The 22,824-nt window shown below is 41.6% G+C and overlaps 1 protein-coding gene across 1 annotated transcript; it reads left to right on the top strand.

Annotated features, from left to right (window-relative positions):
- Positions 1–1,840: 1,840 nt before the first annotated feature.
- Positions 1,841–22,070, top strand: LOC106580215 (leucine-rich repeat-containing protein 75B). Its single transcript, XM_045703064.1, has 4 exons — positions 1,841–2,486; positions 9,859–9,987; positions 13,754–13,869; positions 19,605–22,070. Exons 1-4 carry the CDS (start codon positions 2,205–2,207, stop codon positions 20,182–20,184), a joined length of 1,107 nt encoding a protein of 368 aa, XP_045559020.1. The 5' UTR covers positions 1,841–2,204; the 3' UTR covers positions 20,185–22,070.
- The last annotated feature ends 754 nt before the right edge of the window (positions 22,071–22,824 follow it).

The following is a 22,824-nucleotide window of genomic DNA, read 5'->3' as shown; positions in this document are numbered from 1 at the left end:
TGTGAAAAATCTAGCAGCGTTGCAGTTCTTGACACAAACTGTTGTGCCTGGCACCTACTACCATACCCCATTCAAAGGCACTTTAATATTTTGTCTTGCCCATTCACCCTCTGAATGGCACACATGCACAATCCATGTCTCAATTGTCTCAAGGCTGAAAATCCTTCTTTAACCTGTCTCCTCCCCTTCATCTACACTTATTGAAGTGGATTTAACAAGTGGCATCAACAAGGGATCATAGATTTCACCTGGATTCACCTGGTCAGTCTATGTCATGGAAAGTAAACTCAATGTATACCAAACAAAATCCATTGATTTCAAAGTTTAACATTTCAAATGATGGTTTCTGCTATTGGATAAACTTTGAAATACATTTTAAGGTGAAAAATCGGAGTCTCAGTGTAATTCCATTTCTGAGGAATTGCCCTCGGGCTACACAGAAAACATGGCAACCACATCAATGTACTCTTCACCATAAAGTACATTGTGTTATAAAATAACAATTTATTATATTAAGAGTTTGTCTTATCAACCATTTGGCAACACTTACATAATAGATGTAACCCTGATATCTGATATATGGCCTACACTTTGGAACTAAGCTGTTCAGAAGGGAACAAAAATACACTGTAATGAGTTACTGAACACTGTAATGAGTTACTCAGTAACATTTAGCCTAGTCCTGTGGTGTCTAGCAGCACAACTGATTTACAGCATAAAAAAACTACTTACTTTCAGCCTTAACCACATGTGCTGTCTCTGTAATTGACCGGTAATCAACATAGCCTAATGAGCATCATTTTTATATCCACACTAAATTGCCATAACTAGCGTTTGGCACAGACAACATCATGTTGCCTCAATCAAATGACGTGTTCAGTGTTCAGTAATGTTGATTTGGCCAGACATACCATATTTTGCCAGACAAACACTGGAGACATACGAAGTAGTTGGACAGAACTTGATGGGAATTGGGGTAGCCATGTCATTCTAGACAGAACAGATGGTTAAAACCCCCGTAACGAGTTAACAAGCAGTTAACAAATAGTTAACAAACCAAGGTTTTTGAGACAAAAATATTTTTCACATTGCATTTTAAACTTGTAAAGTTCCTTTTAATCCTTTATTAGATGTATAATACGCTCTTTGAAGGAGTCTAGAAGTGATTATAATTGAATCACACAATAGCTTATTTCACAACAAATTGCACAGTATTTCATCCTTGCCAACCATGTCATAACACTTGACAGAATACCAATTCCCCAAAAATGGATCTCAATATCAAACAATGATATCCTAATCAATTTGATAGCATAAATCACACAGCTTATAGTTGATGATGAACTTACTTCCATAGATTGCTCAAATGCACAGCATGTGCTCCCTTATGGATTCAACAGCAGCTCACCCATACATATAGGGTTCCAAATAGTAGGATTCTATTTCTATGCGCTTACCATTGTCTATTATTACTGCATACTGTTCTGAACCCCCGATGGCCCCTGTGACTACATTTGGCCTTATCTAGGGAATGAATGTAAGACAATAAAGCACTGTGGCCTCAACCCAAACTGGTCTCACTGATCATTTTTATAACAAACAACCCCCATGCCATCCATATGATTTCTGCAAAAAGGTTTAATGCAAATACAGTGCAATGTCACAGTAGCCTAAATAAAGGTGGTAGAGTTTATTCACAACAGGTGTGTCTTAATAAAGGCTGTGCACTCAGTGGCCATACCATGCACCTTCCTAAATTGAAGTCGTGAGAAGGGCGTGTCGTAACTTCGTAGGGCGCGCAATGTCACACGAAGGCTTTGATTGGTTATGCGCGCCACGAGTCTGGTGTCTGCCGTGCAACACTGCACAAACCTAAACAACAGCGTAAAGGAAAGAGCATCCACCGAGCATACTGGCACACGTAGACCTTCAGAGATCATAAAATTAACAGAGCATTCGTCTGTCATCGTAAATGTGTCACGGGCGCAATAGACAGTCGTTGAATATCCGGTAACAGGTAAATCAGGAATATTGTGCTGTGTTGCGCTCAGTTTTGAATGTTGTCTTCTGACAACAATAATAGGCAATAGGCTACAGATAACATATGGGCTATTGAACTGGGGTATATTTCTGAGTTTAGACAGGGTAATGTATTTTGGTTGCATTGTGCAATTGTAAAATACTGTCGATATAAACACTTAAATATGGGTTCTAGATTAAGCAGACAGAGTAGTCTGGACAATGAGAATTTTACGAAAAGGCGTTGCAAGCATCTTAACAGCACAGGAGAAGGCGACAGAGGTAGAATTCAAGGCGGCGACTTTCTGTTTACAATGATGCTGAAATCAGATAAACTGCCGGGGATGCTGAGGCGGTCCAATCACAGTCCCTACGTGAGGCGAGTGGCATGGATCCGAGAGATACAAAAGCTGCTCGGTGATCGCAGGATAGATCAGGCATCCGACGTGCTTAAACTATTGAGGAAGGTAAGGACAAACTATCTACATTGGAATTATTGCGTATGAATTGATCATAAATTGCGCACAGTAGGCCTACATCGCGCAAATGTGCATCGATTTGCTTTCATGACAAATGCCTGTCATCACTGCGCTGCTTGTCGCCATGTGTATTGTCAGTTCCATTCCAAAAATTTTTATTCGAATTTTTCAAACAGATATATTAACCTTGCATCATATGCAGCATGCGTAATTTAGACTGTTTATGCAGACTGTTTATTTAGACTGTTTATTTCCGTTTATGCAGGAGCTCCTCTACATTATTTAACCTACATTTGAAGTAGCCTACCCACCCATATGGTGGCCACAGGTGCTCCTACTATTGACCTGTTTTTGAAGGAGGTGTTTGTAAACTATTAGGCCCACTACTCTCACTGTCATCCCTGGCATCTGGTCATTTCCATGGCACCACAGGTGCTGCTGCTATTTCAAATAAACCTTGAACAATATCACAATTACTATTCACAATATGATAGACGTAACATATTGCACAGATTTCTCTGAGTGCATGCTCTTTTCAGAGTTTCTAATAATAACAGAAACAGGGTGCTGGACCAGCTTGTGGGAATAGAGTGATTCTGCCACTTATTCTCATAAATAGGGAATTCTATGTGCAACAGCAGTGGTGTAACACATGGGACTACAAGTGTCTGTCTGTAGAATTAATGCTGATTTCTTTCATTAATAAAATGTTCCCATTACATTACATTACATTACATTACATTATCTTATGCCATTCCACCCATAATGATGTAATGATAATATAATGTGTTTAGTATTGACATTTTTTGGAAAACCTGCATTTGATTTTTTCAATTTAATTGCGACCTATGTCATGTGGACTGTGTTTTGTCTATAAATGGCTTAAAATAAGGTTCATTTTCCACTACAATTTCTTGCGTTGGTTGAAATGAAGCACAAATGGCAATTCTCAGTTATTAGTCTAAGTGCAATTTAGATGTCTGCACAGCCCAGATCAATACCCCCACCACAGTCCACCTAACTCACGATACAGTCTCTTCTACTGACAGGTCACCGAATGACTACTCTTCTGCTCCTATTGTCTTATGGGACTGTGGGTGTGAGTGCTGCCCCCCTTCCTCCCCGTCATCCCACCCCTTTATCCCCTGGTATGGACAGGGCAGGATCTCACCTCCACTCTCTGCTGTCTAATGCACCCATTAGAGCCACACATTCACCCTCTCTCTGCCCCTAATGTCTTCCTCCCTACTGCCAGCCCATTCTCTGTAATGGACCTTGGCTGTTACAGCAGGAGAGTGAGCAGCTGACGCTTCCAGAAATACAGAAATCGGCCCATTTCATATTGGTTAATTCAAGTTTTGCCTCAGTATTTTTTAAAGATATACAGAGGAAATGTGTTATGTAGATTCACACAAGTAAAGTACAGCATTGACATAATATCTGTATAGATTTAATCGAGCCATCCTATTGGTAATGATTGCTACCTGTGTTGGGGAAGCTACTCTGAAAAGATAGTTTACCAAGCTACCAATTACTTCACACTGAAGGAAGTTAAACCACGGTAAAGCTACCCTTATGAACAATATAATTTGTTTAACTAATGTTACTTTGAAAAAGTAGTTATAAAACAGAGTCTGGTACTCTCTAATGTGTGGATAGGCCACTCGGAGTAGACGGATTCCAGACTGCACTCCGGTCAAAGAGTGACGACAGACACAGAAGCCCAGTCTAGGAGTTTTAATGACGAAACAGGTTATACATGAAAGAGAAAATTACTACAATGTAAATCCAATAAACAATATGACAGTAATGTCAGCTATCTCTATACACAATTTACAATAAGAGAAAAATAACACCATAATTCCTCTCAGGAGAAATAACATTACAGTTACAACAACTGGTAGGGTAATCACATAATTGTACAAAATGGTAAAAGAACTGGTGAAGAAAGTTACCCATCCAAATCAAATCAAATTGTTTTGGTCGCATTCACATATTTAGCAGGTGTAGCGAAGTGCTTATGTTCCTAGCTCCAAAAATGCGGTAATATCTAACAATACACAACAATACACACAAATCTAAAAGTAAAATAATGGAATTAAGAAATATAGAAATATTAAGACAAGCAATGTCTGAGTCCGAGAATATACAGTGCATTCGGAAAGTATTCAAACCCCTTGACTTTTTCCCCATTTTGTTACGTTACAGCCGTATTCTAAAATAGATTAAATCATTTTTTCCCCCTCATCAATCTACAAGCAATACCCCATAATGACAAAGCAAAAACAGGTTTTGAGACATTTTACAAAATGTATAAAAAATTATAAACTGAAATATCACATTTACATAAGTATTCAGACCCTTTACTCAGTACTTTGTTGAAGCACCTTTGGCAGTGATTACAGCCTCGAGTCCTCTTGGGTATAACGTTACAAGCTTGGCACACCTGTATTTGTGGAGTTTCTCCCATTCTTCTCTGCAGATCCTCTCAAGCTCTATCAGGTTGGATGGGGAGCATCGCTACACAGCTATTTTCAGTTCTCTCCAGAGATGTTTGATCAGGTTGAAGGCCGGGCTCTGGGTGGGCCACTGAAGGACATTCAGAGACTTGTCCCGAAGCCACTTCTGCGTTGTCTTGGCTGTGTGCTTAGGGTCGTTGTCCTGTTGGAAGGTGAACATTCACCCCAGTCTAAAGTCCTTGGCGCACTGGAGCAGGACTCTGTACTTTGCTCCATTCATCTTCCCCTTGATCTTGACTACTCTTCCAGTCCCTGCCGCTGAAAAACATCCACACAGCATGATGCTGCCACCACCACGCTTCACCATAGGGATGGTGCCAGGTTTCCTCCAGATGTGACTCTAGGCATTCAGGCCAAAGAGTTCAATCTTGGTTTCATCAGACCAGAGAATCTTGAGAGTCTTTATGTGCCTTTTGGCAAACTCCAAGTGGGCTGTCATGTGCCTTTTACTGAGGAGTGGCTTCCGTCTGGCCACTCTACCATAAAGGTCTGAGTGGTGGTGTGCTGCAGAGATGGTTGTCCTTCTGGAAGGTTCTCCCATCTCCACAGAGGAACTCTGGAGCTCTGCCAGAGTGACCATCGGGTTCTTGGCCACCTCCCTGACCAAGGCCCTTCTCCCCCAATTGCTCAGTTTGGCCGGGCGGCCAGCTCTAGGAAGAGTCTTGGTGGTTCCAAAATTATTCCATTTAAGAATGATGGAGGCTTCTGTGTTCCTGGGGACCTTCAATGCTGCAGAAATGTTTTGGTACCCTTCCCCAGATCTTTGCCTCGACACAATCCTGTCTCGGAGCTCTACGGACAATTGTAACATTCTCTAGCTCACTCGGGATACGTTATCAGAGTCGGTATAGCCACCTGGTTTCTTCACGCATCGCGCCGACAGAAACAAACATCTCTCTGGTAAGAAGAAGGGCGGGGGTGTATGCCTTATGATTAACGAGTTGTGGTGTGATCATAACAACATACAGGAACTCAAGTCCTTTTGTTCACCTGACCTAGAATTCCTGACAATCAAATGCCGACCGCGTTATCTACCAAGAGAATTCTCTTCGATTATAATCACAGTCGTGTACATCCCCCCCAAGCAGACACCTCGACGGCCCTGAAAGAACTTCATGGGAGTCTATTTAAACTAGAAACCACATTTCCTGAGGCTGTATTTATTGTAGCTGGGGATTTTAACAAGGCTAATCTGAAAACAAGGCTCCCTAAATTTTATCAGCATATCGAATGCGCGACCCGGGCTGGAAAAATTCTGGATCATTGTTACTCTACCTTCCGCGACGCATACAAAGCCCTCCCTCGCCCTCCTTTTGGCAAATCTGACCATGACTCCATTTTGTTGCTCCCAGCCTATAGACAGAAACTAAAACAGGAAATGCCCGTGCTCAGGTCTGTTTAACGCTGGTCCGACCAATCTGATTCCACGCCTCAAGATTGCTTCGATCACGTGGACTGGGATATGTTCCGGATAGCGTCGAACAACAACATTGATGTATACGCTGATTCGGCTAGCGAGTTTATTAGCAAGTGCATCAGTGATGTTGTACCCACGGCGACAATTAAAACCTTCCCCAACCAGAAACCGTGGATTGATGTCAGCATTCGCGCAAATCTGAAAGCGCGAACCACTGCTTTTAATCAGGGCAAGGCGGCCAGAAACATGACCGAATACAAACAGTGTAGCTATTCCCTCCGCAAGGCAATCAAACAAGCGAAGCGTCAGTATAGAGACAAAGTAAAGTTGCAATTCAACGGCTCAGACACGAGGGGTATGTGACAGGGTCTACAGTCAATCACGGACTACAAAAAGAAAATCAGCCCCATCACGGACCCCGATGTCTTGCTCCCAGGCAAACTAAACAATCTCTTTGTTCGCTTTGAGGACAATACAGTGCCACCGACACGGCCTGCTACCAAAACCTGTGGACTCTCCTTCACCGCAGCCAATGTGAGTAAAACATTTCAACGTGTTAACCCTCGCAAGGCTGCCGGCCCAGACGGCATCCCTAGCCGCGTCCTCAGAGCATGCGCAGACCAGCTGGCTGGTGTGTTAACAGACATATTCAATCAATCCCTATCCCAGTCTGCTGTTCCCACAAGCTTCAAGATGGCCACCATTGTTCCTGTTCCCAAGAAAACTAAGGTAACTGAGCTAAACGACTATTGCCCCGTAGCACTCACTTCCGTCATCATGAAGTGCTTTGAGAGACGAGTCAAGGATCAAATCACCTCCACCCTGCCTGACACCCTAGACCCACTCCAATTTGCTTATTGCCCCAATAGGTCCACAGACGACGCAATCGCAATCACACTGCACACTGCCCTAACCCATCTGGACAAGAGGAATACCTATGTAAGAATGCTGTTCATCGACTACTGCTACTCTCTGTTCATCATATATGCATAGTCACGTTAACCATATCTACATGTACATACTACCTCAATCAGCCTGACTAACCGGTGTCTGTATGTAGCCTCGCTACTTTTATAGCCTCGCTACTGTATATAGCCTGTCTTTTTACTGTTGTTTTATTTCTTTACTTACCTATTGTTCACCTAATACTTTTTTTGCACTAATGGTTAGAGCCTGTAAGTAAGCATTTCACTGTAAAGTCTACACCTGTTGTATTCGGCGCACATGACAAATCAACTTTGATTTGATTTGAAGTTAGTTCCAGTACCACCAAGCTGCTGCAAAATGTAGTTCAATTACTAGTTGAACTACAAGTAGTTCCCTGATTGCTACACAACATTAGTCATGGTTAGTATCACGCTAAGACACAGGAATGCAAGATGTCTTGAAAATTCCCAAGCATAAAAAATTCTGTCAAGTTTGGATTTGGCTCTATTTATTCACTATCTATGCATCATGTTTCTAGGGACGGATCAGGATTTCAAAGCATGTTATCAGCTGAAAATGAGTCATTTCTATAAGAATAGCAGCAGTATGATAACATGACTATTAATGCGCTATAACAGTACATCTGATAGTCCTGTTTGTTAGCTCAATCGTAAGCTCCTCTCTCTTTCAGAGGTTGTCCAATCTGTAGTTAATTACGCTGAAGACTTGACAGAGGAGATTGTAGAATCTCTTTAATCAAGGCAAGGAGATAACCCAGAGTGCCAAAGCTGCATGACAGCCACATCACAGGGGACCCTCTTTTAAATTAGCTCTGGTTTAATTGAATAAGACTCACGTTATCAGCATTCATGCTATTGCAAATCGGCACGTGTCTCAATTATATTTTGGTTTGTAACTCAATTAAAAGAGGTGATCCATCATCCACTGTATAGTTAGTAGACATGCTATGGTTAGGTTAGAGTTACTGTAACAACTGAAGAATGAAAATGTACCTGTATAGACAACTGAGTTCATAATGTGAACAGTAAGGTAGTAAAGTCTATTCTTCAGAATATCCCATTAAAAAGGACTCCTCGTTGCTTCAGACGTGGTGCGGTTACATGTGTATTGATCCTGTTTCAATGTCTGCCTCTGAGATGATCAGATGTGGGCCGCAAGCACAAACAACACAGAAAGGAAGTATTTTTAGACCTTTGCTCTCGAAAAAAGAGAAGGAACTTTCCACCCATTTGTTGTTTTGTTTGTGTAAACTGGTGCCCTTGTTAAAAGGGAAGTCAGTAAGGGGTGGCTGCTAGCCTCCCACCCAAACTGTCCATTGCAATCAATACTTTTTGTTGTGTGTCTCTCTGTCTCTCTCTCTGTGTGTGTGTGTGTGTGTGTGTGTGTGTGTGTGTGTGTGTGTGTGTGTGTGTGTGTGTGTGTGTGTGTGTGTGTGTGTGTGTGTGTGTGTGTGTGTGTGTGTGTGTGTGTGTGTGTGTGTGTGTGTGTGTGTGTGTGTTCCCATCCTCCATGTCTTTCATTTCTTCAGCTCTCTATATGTGCGCATCCAATCTCTACCCCTCACATACACAGCCTAATAAGGCCTTTGTAGAGGATTCAGGAACAGCTAATCTATGCGGCCTGTGAAAATCTTTCATTTTCAGTTCTCTATCTACTCTCCTTACTTACTTCTTCATTTGCGGCTTAAAAGGTGTATGCAAATAATTCCTTTCAGTTGGCTCTGATCTGTAGTTTGTTACAGACATCATTCTCACCTTAAAAACATTCTCTCTACCCGTCATGTACTGTAGCAACTCTTTTGTGTCTGTCTGCCCTCACAAATGTGTCTGCGCCATTCATAGAGTAGTTGTTTTTAGTCTAATGTTTAGAATGTATTGCGCAATGGCAGACCTAAACAAAATGCTACATTAAACATCAAAAGAAGAACCAAATGCTCATCCATCATATAATGTTTATTGAACTCTCATATACTGCAGGATTCATCAGAAGGACACCATAGTACTAAAGTTAGAGATGCAGACTGTGCAATGCTGTGGCATGCTAAAGCTCTCTGAAACTTTAAATTACAGAGGTGTTGGTGAATATCCTAAAAGTAATGCTTCTGCCTGGTGCAAGGCACATTAAGCACATTACAGTATTCAGGTATAGCTCTTTTCAGATGAAAGCCTTCACCCCTTAAATTAATATTATTTTTTTTTTTAAATACAGTTTTCTATGTGTCTCATCTACAGTAGCATTACATTATTGTTGCTGGAACTTCTCTACATCCTCTTTATACCGTATATATCCAGCTAGTCCTGCACTTAAAGCAGATTTGTCGATTTCATCATCATTTCATAATATATCATCAATCAGGTGTGTCTGTGATAATGCTGCTCTTGTTACACAATTCCTTGTTTTCATAAAATAGGAAGAGTGAAAAATGTGGCCTTAAGGCACTTTGAGTAATACTGTCTCTTCTTGTCTGATTTGGCAGGATCTGGGCTTGGAAGGAACGTCCCTAAATGACATCTTATATAAGAACGCTGCTTTTCTCAACCTGGTGGATCCCATCTCCCATGAGCTGCTGCTAAGCCTGGCTCGTGAGATGCAGTGTCCCAAGAAGGTAAGATCTCCAAAACCCTTATCTCAAGGTGTATTGTCTGCTTAGCTTGGAATCAAACTTCCAGAAATCAAGATGTCGACAGAATAAGTATCATCATGAATAGAATGATATGCTGTTCCAATACAATCACTAATGAGGAAAGTCTTCCACATTTGCCATGCAAATGGTTTGGCTTTATAATGATTGGTGCTATATAGGGTTGCAAAGTTACCGGTAATTTACCAAAGTTACCGGAATCTTCTGTAATTTTGGTAATTAACAGAAAATATATGGCAATCTATGGAAACTTGTAATTTATCCTTGGATAACTCATATATAGTATTCATTTTTATATCTGCCTCCATATTGTCCATGAGTTTCTAGTAGATAGACCATATGGTTCAAGAGAAAATATATTATAATAATATATGCCATTTAGCAGACGCTTTTATCCAAAAGCGACTTACAGTCATGCGTGCATACAAAAATAGTTAATTAGTGACAAAAGGATCTAATCAACAATGGCATAATGTTTTGTTGTTGACTTTTTCAGAACTGCCACCAGTTTGATGCCAAAACATTGATAACAAATACATATTGACATTGCAAAATAGAAGTGTGGAGAAAAAAATATATAAAGGATTCATGCTGAAACCCTCATATTAAACACCAATGGTATTCACTAAGTTGGTGGTTTATATTTAGGATAATGTTTTACAGCTTTGTCATTATATAATTGTTTTATTTAAATCATTGTATTTGTGATGAGGCCACATAGAGGGTTCAGAGATAATTACAGACACCTGTCATAATCTGAAGTACCCAAAAAGGCCACTAGATGTAATCTTATAAAATTCAAAATAAATCTTGAAAGTTACCGAAATTCTGGTAGTTTACTGGTATACTTCGGAAGTTTCCAGTAATATACCCTCCCTTTACAACCCTAGTACTATAATAATGTCAGTGTATTATTACCAGGAAAGAAGACGAATTGGCGGCCAGTACATTGCAATAAACTTTTGTGAACTATTAACACTTCCTATATGTATTCTTTTGTAAATATCTTCTCTTAATAGTTCACTAAAGTTTATTACAACGTACTGGCCGCCTACTCATCTTCTTTTTTGGATTATCTGCCATTTAGAGGCCTACCTTCCCACTGCCTGTCACGTTCGTTGTAAAGATGGGACCAAGGCGCAGCGGGAATGTGTGAACTCATCTTCTTTATTATGAAGAAAAACCAAAACAAACACTTAATCAAAACAACAACGAGAAAACAGTCCTGTGAGGCACACAGCTACACTTACGGAACAACTACCCACAAAAACCCATGAAAAAACACCCCTACTAAATAGGACCTTCAATTAGAGGCAATGAGGAACAGCTGCCTCCAATTGAAGGTCAACCAAATAAACTAAACATAGAAATAGAATAACTAGACACAGACATAGAAATAGACTAACATAGAACATTAACCAAAAAAAACCCGAAACACATAAAACAAACACCCCCTGCCACGTCCTGACCAAACTTACAATAACAAATAACCCCTTTACTGGTCAGGAAGTGACACTGTCGCCGGAAGCTCTGGACGGGCACCGCACACTGAAGGCCTGATGCGTGGGGCTGGCTTTGGAAGAGCCAGACTATTATCACGCACCATAGGGCTAGTGCGAGGAGCAGGAGCAGGACGAACTAGACTGGGCTGACACACTGGAGGCCTAGTGCGTGGGGCCGGTACTGGAGGTACCAGACTGGAGACACGCACCTCAAGGCTAGTGCGAGGAGCGGGAACAGGACGTACTGGACTGGGCTGACGCACTAGAGGCCTGGTGCATGGTGCTGGCTTTGGAGGCGCCAGACTAGAGACACGCACCTCAGGGCTAGTGCGAGGATCAGGAACAGGGTAAACCGGACCCTGAAGACATATTGGAGGTCTGGAGCGTACGGCCTGCACAACCCTTCCTGGATGAATGCTCAATATTGCCTGGCCACGCTGAGGAGCTTCTATCGATTGCACCGGCCTCTGAATGCTTCTTCGTAATACAATGCGCATTTCCGCATAGCTCGGTGCCTTCTTCATTCGTTGCTCCTCATAATAAGCACGGGGAGTTGGCTCAGGTCTCCATCCTGACTCTGCCCAACTCCCCATGTGCACCCCCAAAATTTTCTTGGGGATCCCTCTCGGTCTTCCCTAAATCCTCCATAGCCCTAGATATGCTCATCCTCATCTCTGCCCATGTCCATTCTTCTTCACCGTGCTCCTTACCCCGCTGCTTGGTCCGTTGGTGGAGGGTAGTTCTGTCACGTTCGTCGTAAAGATGGGACCAAGGCGCAGCGGGAATGTGTAAACTCATCTTCTTTATTATGAAGAAAAACCAAAACAAACACTTAATCAAAACAACGATGAGAAAACAGTCCTGTGAGGCACACAGCTACACTTACCGAACAACTACTCACAAAAACCCATGAAAAAACACCCCTACTAAATAGGACCTTCAATTAGAGGCAACGAGGAACAGCTGCCTCCAATTGAAGGTCAAACCAATAAACTAAACATAGAAATAGAATAACTAGACACAGACATAGAAATAGACTAACATAGAACATTAACCAAAAACAATGAAACACATAAAACAAACACCCCCTGCCACATCCTGACCAAACTTACAATAACAAATAACCCCTTTACTGGTCAGGACGTGACACTGCCCTCTTCTCACCAGTGTATTATTACCATACTATCACGTTTAGGTAAGACCCAGATGCAGACGTAACAAGAGTTTATTACAACCACAGGGGCAGGCAAACGACAGGGCAAGACAGGCAGGGGTCAATAATCCAGAGAGGGTGTAAAGGGTCCAGAACGGCAGGCAGTCTCAGGGTCAGGGCAGGCAGAATGGTCAAAACCGGGAAGGACTAGAAAACAGGAGCAAGAAACAGACAGGAGCAGGGAAACAAACACTGGTAGGTTTTACGAACAAAACATACTGGCAACAGACAAACAGAGAACACAGGTATAAATACACAGGGGATAATGGGGAAGATGGGCGACACATGGAGGGGGGTGGATACAATCACAAAGACAAGAGCAACAAATCAGGGTGTGACATACAGAGGAGCTGGATGTTGTTTGGATAGAAAGATTGATAAAACAATTACATGATAATATTTTCAGTTTTGCCACAGTTACACATTGAGTTGAAATGGGATGTGGATGCCAAAAGTAACAGACTTTACATAATGTTGATTAATGTGCACTGTCCCTGTAAAAATAAAATAAACTCAATAAACAGACAACGGATAGAAATAAAAAGAAAAAAGTGTTCACTAGATTTTGTATTGAATCAGGACTGTTTATTTCCTCACCATGACTCCTGTTTTCCACACTGTTGCTCACCAGCTCTGATTAAATTTACTCCATCAAGGGACCTAAATTGTTTTGATCAGGAACAGCTCAAAGCAACAGTCTCAAAGTAAGACACAATAACAGAACCTCTTTCCTGTTCTTATGAACGGTTTTGAATGGCAGAGATTGACAACTACTTAAGACTAAAGGAACACTGAGCTGGAAATGTCCTTCTACGATCTAAAGTTGTACCTCAATCAAGAAAGCTCTGGTACAATGTACCTTAAAAGTTGAGCTGTTAGATAATGTGCCATATTTTGCTTTTACGTGGTCTCAAAAAGTAACAACCATATTTAGAACTAAGCAAAAAAAGAGGGCCTCTGGTATTATTTTGTTGTTACACTTCACTTTCTTATCTTTGAGTCTTTCTTCCCCCAGAAAGACGCTGACACCTTCAAGTCATCAGATAAGATCTGCAGACAGCTGATCTACCACCTGACCCCTCACTCTAAGTGGCTCAGACAGAGCATGTCCAGGCGGAAGTCCCAGGCCTGGTAAGCTCCTCCATCTAGCCATTAGTCTTTCACACATAAAACTCTCTAAACTGTCCAAATGCCAACACCGCCATCTAATATGGTGCCAGTGCCACAGCCAGACCTATGACAAGCACCCTAAGTGGGTTTTGAGTGGGTTTGTCTGACATTCAATAGGGCTGGGACACAGCAGCCTCTGGGCTGGCCAGGCAGGTCAGGACCACAGAGGCAACCAGAAGTGTCAATCATTCCTCTGTGTGGTGCTGTTGTCACCACAGCAATGGTTTGTGCAATGGCATCAGTCCTCTTTGACTCAGAACAGGCCACTCTCCATACAGACAGTAGCCTGCCTACAAACGTGGCCAGTTTGGTTGGGATGAAATAAAGGGGTTGTATAGAAATAAGATCCATTGGCTCCTTAGATGAAAACACATTATTTGTACCAGCCAGTTTTGCAATCATTGATGTGCAAATCATGAAAATGGAAATCGCTTGCAAATGAATTGACAGGTTATTCTGTTTCTGAGTCTTTAGTAATTATGTTGATGAAAAATAAGCAGGATATGATTACGCTGTTTCCAGTATTTGCTCTTTTTACATCTTTACAGATGGATAGACAGTGGAAACAATGCATTTTCTAAATAGGAAATTATCACTGATAGAAAGTAAGCAGAAGAGAACATTCAGTATCTGATGAGTCAGGCTCATTGTGCTTCAGTCTGAGGTAACAGAAAGAAAGACAGAGAATAATAAGGAAGTTACAAAAGGATAGTAACAAAAGGGTCAATTGAAACAATACATTGATTCCCACGTCGCCTTGTCTTGCTGTACAACTACATTTAAACTCACGCAAGGCTTTGATGTGCCTGCGGACTTTGAAGTTTAAGGACAACTTGAGATAGTAAGAATCTATATACAGTGTCAGATCTGATACCATAATTTACAATGTGCAGGGATACTGGAGTGATGGAGGTAGATATGTATAAGGGTAAGGTGACTAGGCATCAGGATATATGATAAACAGAGTAGCAGCAGTGTAAATTATGATTTTATGTGAGTGTGTGAGCGTGTGTGTAAAGTCAGTATAAATGTGTGTATGTTATCTGTGTGTTGAAGTGTCAGTGTGTGTGAGTGTGCAGAGTCCTGTGAGTGTGCATAGAGACGGTGCAAAAAAATATAATAATACAAGGGTCAACTCAGAAGTCACCCTGATTAACGTTGAGACTGACTCACTCACAGCGAGTATGTGAGGACATGTTCCCATATTGAACTTGTAGTTGAAGTGGTTGGTTATCTGACACAGTCTGAGGCAGGCAGCAGGACAAGCATTAGTCATCACCTCCCATCGCTTTTATGTTCAGCTCTAAGGAAACTACACTCATCCGTATTCAACACTTAATGGCACTTTGTAAAGGGTTCCTGTATTCAGAGTTAATTGAGTTGTAGCAAAACATAAAATAAAGGATTTCTGGTTCTGGGCAAATATTCTTGAACCCAGATATTATCAGCGGAGCTCATTTAACAGTCACAAATCTAATGCTATACAATGCACACGATTATACCACACTGCTAAACTAATGCATACTAACCACCGACTATGAAGTTTCATTACAATACATTTAGCTGCTATAGATATTTCATGGCATATTCTATTTTTTATTTATTTATTCTCACCCAGCTAATTTGCAAATTCCTCTTCATAGGTTTAGACATACTCTTTATTTGTATACTACTGTATATGAGATTAATGAGAATACAGTATCTGAGGACCATCATCATTTGTATTTTTTTTTATTTCACCTTTATTTAACTAGGCAAGTCAGTTAAGAACAAATTCTTATTTACAATGACGGCCTACCCCAGCCAAACCCGGATGACACTGGGCCAATTGTGCACCACCCTATGGGACTCCAAATCACGGCCGGTTGTGATACAGCCATGGAATCGAACCAGGGTGTCAGTAGTGACGCCTCTAGCACTGAGATGCAGTGCCTTAGACCGCTGCGCCGCTCGGCAGCTCAATCCACAGGGAACCTGTACACACAGGAGTCAGCTAAGGATGATGACAGTTGGCAATCTGGCATGGCCACCCTCTCTCTGTCTGTCTGTCACATGTTGAAATGTCACACCTGCAGCCTGCCAGCAGGAGTGCAGCAGACACCTGGGGTGAGGAGGGGGAAATAAGGGGCGGTAACCTGAATATTCAGTCTGACTCGACTTGACATTCTACTCCTGTCCCTCTGCTCTGAGATTTACTGTGGTTGTGAAGGGAAAAGATGAATGACATCTTTACTGTTTAAAGAGTAATGCTTAAAACATGAATGACTTTGCAAAAACAAAATGATGTGAGCTGTGCAGTAGCTCAGGGGAGATATGGGGAGAAAATGGACTCCTTGAAGAAATGATTCTCAACTATAGTGCATAGCAGTATTACTTTTTCATGGTCATCTACCTCTGTAGGGGCTCTTCATTTTGACAGTCACTATATTTAGCAGTTTACCCTGCCTAGGTAATTAAAAACAGTATTTTTGTGTTCATTCTGCATAATTTATGACCGAATCCTGGTATCCACTTATATTTGTTCCAATTATATTTATGAACGCTCAAGTAGTCTAGTTTCAATGATTTCAGATTCCTGTAAATGTCAGACCCAGATTGGGCCACAATGAGCCTTCTAATTTACAGTGACCCTCAGACCCTTGTAAGAAATTCCTCTGGATTTAATGACCACAATATAAATTCCTCTGGATTTAATGACCACAATATAAATTCCTTGAAAGGGCCGTAAAGGAGTGCAGGGCTCAATTAAGATCCTGTTTCTACACTCTTAGAAAAAAAGGTGCTATCTAGAACCTAAAAGCGTTCTTCGGCTGTCCCCATAGGAAAACCCTTTGAAGAACCCTTTTTGGATCCAGTTAGAACCCTATTGGTTTCCATGTAGAACCATTTCCCTAGAGGGTTTCTACATGGTACCCAAAAGAGTTCTACCTGGAACCAAGGAGGGTTCTACCTGGAACTAAAAAGGGTTCTTCTTTTTTCTAAGAGTGTAGAGAGAGAGAGTGACATTGAGAGAGAGAGTAGAACCAACCAAATCATCAGAAAACAAAAATAGAATTACTTGACACATTGGAAAGAATTAACAAAAAAACTGCGCAAACTAGAATGCTATTTGGCCCTAAACAGAGAGTACACAGTGGCAGAACTCCTGACCCCTGTGACTGACCCAAACGTAAAGAAAGTTTTGACTATGTACAGACTCAGTGAGCATAGCCTTACTATTGAGAGAGGCTGCCGTAGGCAGACCTGGCTCTCAGAAGACAGGCTATGTGCACACTGCCCACAAAATGAGTTGGAAACTGAGCTGCACTTCCTAACCTCCTGTTAAATATATGACCATATTAGAGACGCATATTTCCCTCAGATTACACAGATCCACAAAGAATTAAAAAACAAATCCAGTTTTGATAAACTCCCATATCTGTTGGGTGAAATACCACAGTGTGCCATCACAGCAGCAAGATTTGTGACCTGTTGCCACAAGAAAAGGTCAACCAGTGAAGAACAAACACCATTGTAAATACAACCCATATTTATGTTTATTTATTTTCCCTTTTGTATTTTAACTATTTGCAGATCGTTACAACACTGTATATAAACATACGACATTTGAAATGTCTTTATTATTTTGGAACTTTTGTGAGTGTAGTTTATTGTTCATGTTTTACATTTTTTATTAATGAATGTTTCTTTTTTCATTGTTTATTTCACTTTTGTTTATTATCTATTTCACTTGCTTTGGCAATGTAAACATATGTTTCCCATGCCAATAAAGCCCTTTAAATTGAATTAAGAAAGAGAAAGAGAGAGAGAGAGAGAAAGAGAGAGCGAAAAAAAATATATATAGCCTCTTTATTCAGGGAGCTGAGATGTTTATTTTCTTGTTTCCAGAGCACAGTAATTATGTGTCTGAGGAGCAGGGAATTGGCAGGCATAACCCCATTCACACCTTCAGCCATTAGACTTTTTTATGTGCTCCTGAGAAAATGAGATTTTGGCCAAATTAAAAGCAGTGAGAGGATTAATATACAGATTTAGGATCTTCATTTGCGCCAATAATCCTGCAGCAACAGGAAATGTGAATTATTATGTGGATTATAATTAATGGAAATTTCTTGTAGGGGCTGATACATTTTTCATTAGGGCAAATCAAGTCTGACATTTTAAAGTGGAAATTACTAACTTTAGAAGCCTTTTTAAACCTTGAATACACTACAAGTTTGCATTTCCTGCTATGCAGGAAAATTCTCAGCAACAAAAGAGTGATCAAATTAAGATCATACATCTGTAAAGGGAACAAAATGAATAAGGGGTGGAGGGGAGGGGGAGAGCAGGCTCCAGAGACAGGACTTATTCAACTCACATTAGAGAGTCATATTTTCAACATTGTGTCACAGCACTGCTGTAACACTTACATGTGAGGTGAGCCTTTGGAAATTACATTTCTACGGCTGATTTCTATTCCCGTCAGGTCCAGAAGCATTACTCAGAGGACAGAAAGGATGAATGTCTGGGGGACGCTGTAATTCAAACCCATACTACATCAGAGACTCAGGGCTCTTCTGTCAGCTCTAGTGGAACATATTATTACCAAACAGGCTGGAGAATGGGGATTGGTTAAGCACCGAAGTCCTCAAACAGTATGGAATATTTGCCATGTGGAAAAGTTGTTATAGGGTGGTATGCAGGTGATATACAAATGTAATGTGTATTTCTGAAGCAAAACCGTGCAGTAGATCAGTGGTTGTTGCCCTTGTCTCTCTTCCTTATTGCTCAGAATGAGTCACTGATATGATATGCCAACTCCTGGAAGTCAGCGTTAAAGCAACATCAAAGTGCAATACCTTTAATATAAATCCAGCCATGGATTCCAACATCACACAAATGTCATCTTTCAAAAGTCAGGAGGATTTGCCTCTGATACTCTCATGCTGTGAAGCTGAGACTGAGACAGATATCCAGCCATAAGAATACATGTTTTCACATGGAAAATGTGTTTAATTTCAGTCTCATATCAAATGGAACCCACAACTGCCATTTACAGAAAAGTAGTTAAATCCACTGAAGCAACACAACTTATGCAATCAAATACATTTTCTATGCCAGCAACTTTAGTTGATTCAAATTTATGCCATTTCTGTCTGTCTAGACATGTTTTGTTTCATCTCGTTTCAATCATTGAAACAGGATTGCAATTTCATGGTTTGACTTTTGAATTAAGCCAATAAATGTTTTTATTTAACCTTTATTTTGAGTCATGTTGAGACCATGGTCTCTTTTATAAATGAGCTCTGTTATGTTTTGTGTCATATAATCAGATGGTAAATGTTTTTGGCTATTGGTAATAAGGAATGCAATGCTTTTCACTCTCTGAATGAGGAGGTTGGGTGTTTCGTATGTTTTGGCCCGTCACAGTGTACACTGCTAAATCCTCATGCTGGAGAATCTATGTCAGCCTTCCACTCCAAGCATGCCCAACCCCCCTTTATACAACACAGGAAACACAATATGGCACGAAGGCCATGTTCCCAGGTCACACATATAGATGATACAATTGAGACCAACATTTCAGCACTCAGCCCCTCTATATCCCTCATTCCTGTTCCTTAAGTTCTGAGATATCTTAACTGAGCAAGTGTACTTTCATATGCAAGAATGTCTCAACATTTTTTACAATATATTTTTTTATCCCTTTACAGTCTGAAGACAACCCTGCAGAGAAAGGTATCCACTGACAGAGTCGACTTGTCTGGTATCCCTCTCTCCAGTCGAGACGTCCGCCACGTGGCCTTCTACCTCCAGAACAGTGGGGATGCAGTGGTGGCTGTAGACATCAGTTTCACTGAGCTCCAGGACGAGAACCTCCGTATCCTGCTACCCTACCTGGGGTCTCTGCCCAAACTCAACACCCTGGCCCTCAATGGCAACCGGCTGACCCTGGCCATAGTCATAGATCTGACTGAGATCCTAAAGGACCCCAAGAAGTTCTCCAGCTTGGTTTGGATCGACTTGAGCAACAACTTGGACATTTTCACCATGCCCCAGCCTTTGTTAGTGGCCCTGCGACGCCGCTGCAGCCTGAAGAGCAGCCTGCCCACCATCTACGAGTACACAGAGGGCCAGCCCTACTGCTACCACATGGAAACCTCCATTGAGGAGCCCAGCCACTACGAAGAGGAGGCAGAGGAAGAGGAGGAAGATGAAGATGAGCTGGAGCCATGGGGTATTGGGGGTGGAAAGGTTTCGAAGGACTTCACCCTACACTACTGTGAGAGGTGATGAGGTGACCTCCCCCTGGCTCGGTCCTGCTGTATTTGAAAGGCCTTCCCACAGCTCCCAGGTCCTACGTTTCCCCTGCTGCCCCTCACACCATGAGCCCAGTCACCCATTGTGGCGCGAGGGATGTTCAGCGCCACACATTCAGAGACCCTTGTCCCAACACAGCCACCAAATAATCTCTCACCATCTATGAGTTAACCCACACAAGACCACCGCAGTAACTGACGATTATGTTAGTGACTTACTGTGTTGGCGGATGGTGCTCCTGGGAACGAGGTGTGGTTTCATTGGAGGGGGGCTGAACGAATTTAGGAAAAGGTGCTCTTTCTCTCGCTCTCTTAAAGTTGCAGCTGTGGAGCAAATCCCAAGGACTTCAGATCAGACGGCCTGACGGAGGAGCGGCATAACGCTGGTGGTCTAATGAGCTGCTGTTGGTATGGAAGCAGTAGGTCCCAACCGGGTTCTCTACCAGGACTGTCACTGAGACTATCCCTGGCAGGCAGGGCCTAGCTCCACATTGTGTGTTCTCTGTTAATCTCTCAACAAAGGCTATGAAACAAGTTCAACAGACTATACAGCCGACGACCAGTCACGTGACGCCAGCAAAACTGCTAAGTCAAGACTTTTTGCTTTTTCCCCCCCTTTCGAAATGTCCACTTGTGAATACCTACGTAGATGTAAATGATGACACAAAACATGTCTCTGTTGTATTTCCACAGGCTATTTTAGTGCACTGCAGATGAACAAAGGCATCTTATAAGACAACAGGTAGGACTCAACAATAGACCGATTTTTTAACTGATTGTTTGCGGTGTCCAAAACTCTGATATTCACGGCTCCGTTTAGCAATTTGAGTCATTATCATAGCCACTACATTTCAGGATACATGTGGGATCAATGACAGTACAGCCAACCCCCAAGAGTGGACCCATTCATCTCTTTGTAGTAAGGGTACCCAAAATGTAAACACATACTGTCCACCCTTTATACCAATATGTCATTATTAACATTTATATGTGCTTACTTGTTTGTTTGTTTTAAGGGAGGAACATGACTGTTCCATTTCCGTTGTAGGCTATATTTCCAGGGCTGATAATCAGCATGGTGGGCTGAGTATAGTGTAGTGCTGAATAGAGGTGGTCTTTAAAATAACACATGGTAGTAAGTTGGGTTTACCAACTGCAGCTGCGCTCTATGCTGCATTGCACTTTAAGAATTGTAAGAAATGTATTAACTTCAGATCCATTTCAAACTCATTGATGCGTTAACCTGTTTTTTCCAAGTCATCGAATCATTTTTCCCAATAATATTTAAGAAGCTTAACCACACTGAAACCATAATATACATAAGGGTCATTCAGCAAACTTATATTAATGAAGTCAATGTATTGAATAACAAAGTAATATACTTGTATTATCTGATTGAATATGTGTGAGGGTGTTTCATGTGTGTTTGCTGTTGTGTATTGTCTGATTACTGTCGTAACTGTTTGTATTCTTGCTTTGACGTTGTGTCCTTTGTCGAACCATGCAATTACCGTAATTATTCTAATTGTGAAAATGAGCACACTAGCCTACTCTGCTGGAACAATTAGGGGACACACAAGAGGAAGGTATTAATAAAGTAATGACATATCACTACTGTTATGTTCACTGAAATGTAGCACAGGAAAGTGCTTTGTATGTAAGGTATGTGTATGTTTAAAAAATACAAGATCAAAGGTGTTGTAATGGGAGAGAACTATGACAGGAAAATATTTTTCTAACGCTGTATATATGTTAGCGTTGTGTGTCATTGTTATACTATTTGTCAACTGGGTCGTTGTATGTATATCTCATGCCATATCTTGAATGAAATTTTAGTGCCAATAAAAACGGTGAATCTAAGCACTGTTTGGAGGCTGAAGTTAATCAATCAAATGTATTTATAAAGCCCTTCTTACATCAGCTGATATATCAAAGTGCTGTACAGAAACCCAGCCTAAAACCCCAAACAGCAAGCAATGCAGGTGTAGAAGCACGGTGGCTAGGAAAAACACCCTAGAAATGCCAAAACCTAGGAAGAAACCTAGAGAGGAACCAGGCTATGAGGGGTGGCCAGGGGTTACCAGTCCTGAACCAGGCTACCCCCCCTGTTTAAATTGTGAAGTATTCATTACAAGGGTCTTGTAGCAGCAGCAGTTGTGTTGTTTGTGTAGTGTGTGTGTGTAGTGTGTGTGTGTGTGTGTGTGTGTGTGTGTGTGTGTGTGTGTGTGTGTGTGTGTGTGTGTGTGTGTGTGTGTGTGTGTGTGTGTGCGCGTGTTTGTTAAGGTGCAGAGAATCAGAGCAGGTGGTCATTCCAGTTTAACTGTTCACCAGTCTGATGGCCTGTAGATAGAAACTGTTTCTGAGCCTTTTGGTATCAGACCTCATGCTCTGATACCATCTGCCCGATGGTAAGCGAATAAACAGATCATGGCTGGAGTGTGTGGGGTCCTTGATGATGCTGCGGGCCTTCCTCGGGCTCCATTTCGAGCACGACCCCAGTGATGTGCTGGGCCGTCTTCACCACCTGCTGGAGGGCCTTGCGGTCGTGAATGTAGCAATTCCCGTACCAGGCCGTGATGCAACCGGTCAGGACGCTCTCGATGGTACAGCGATA

Source organism: Salmo salar, chromosome ssa20 (genome assembly GCF_905237065.1).
Source record: "Salmo salar chromosome ssa20, Ssal_v3.1, whole genome shotgun sequence".
Lineage (NCBI taxonomy): Eukaryota > Metazoa > Chordata > Actinopteri > Salmoniformes > Salmonidae > Salmo > Salmo salar.
The sequence above is the reverse complement of the archived record's forward strand: the minus strand, read 5'-3'. Positions and strand labels throughout refer to the sequence as shown.

What these genes read in the sequence shown, in the direction of transcription:
- LOC106580215 (XM_045703064.1), top strand. Translation starts at nt 2,205, where the DNA reads ATGGGTTCTAGATTAAGCAGACAGAGTAGTCTGGACAATGAGAATTTT. An exon ending in TGCTTAAACTATTGAGGAAG is followed by an intron (nt 2,487 to 9,858) that starts GTAAGGACAAAC and finishes CTGATTTGGCAG; the next exon opens with GATCTGGGCTTGGAAGGAAC. An exon ending in AGGCGGAAGTCCCAGGCCTG is followed by an intron (nt 13,870 to 19,604) that starts GTAAGCTCCTCC and finishes ATCCCTTTACAG; the next exon opens with TCTGAAGACAACCCTGCAGA.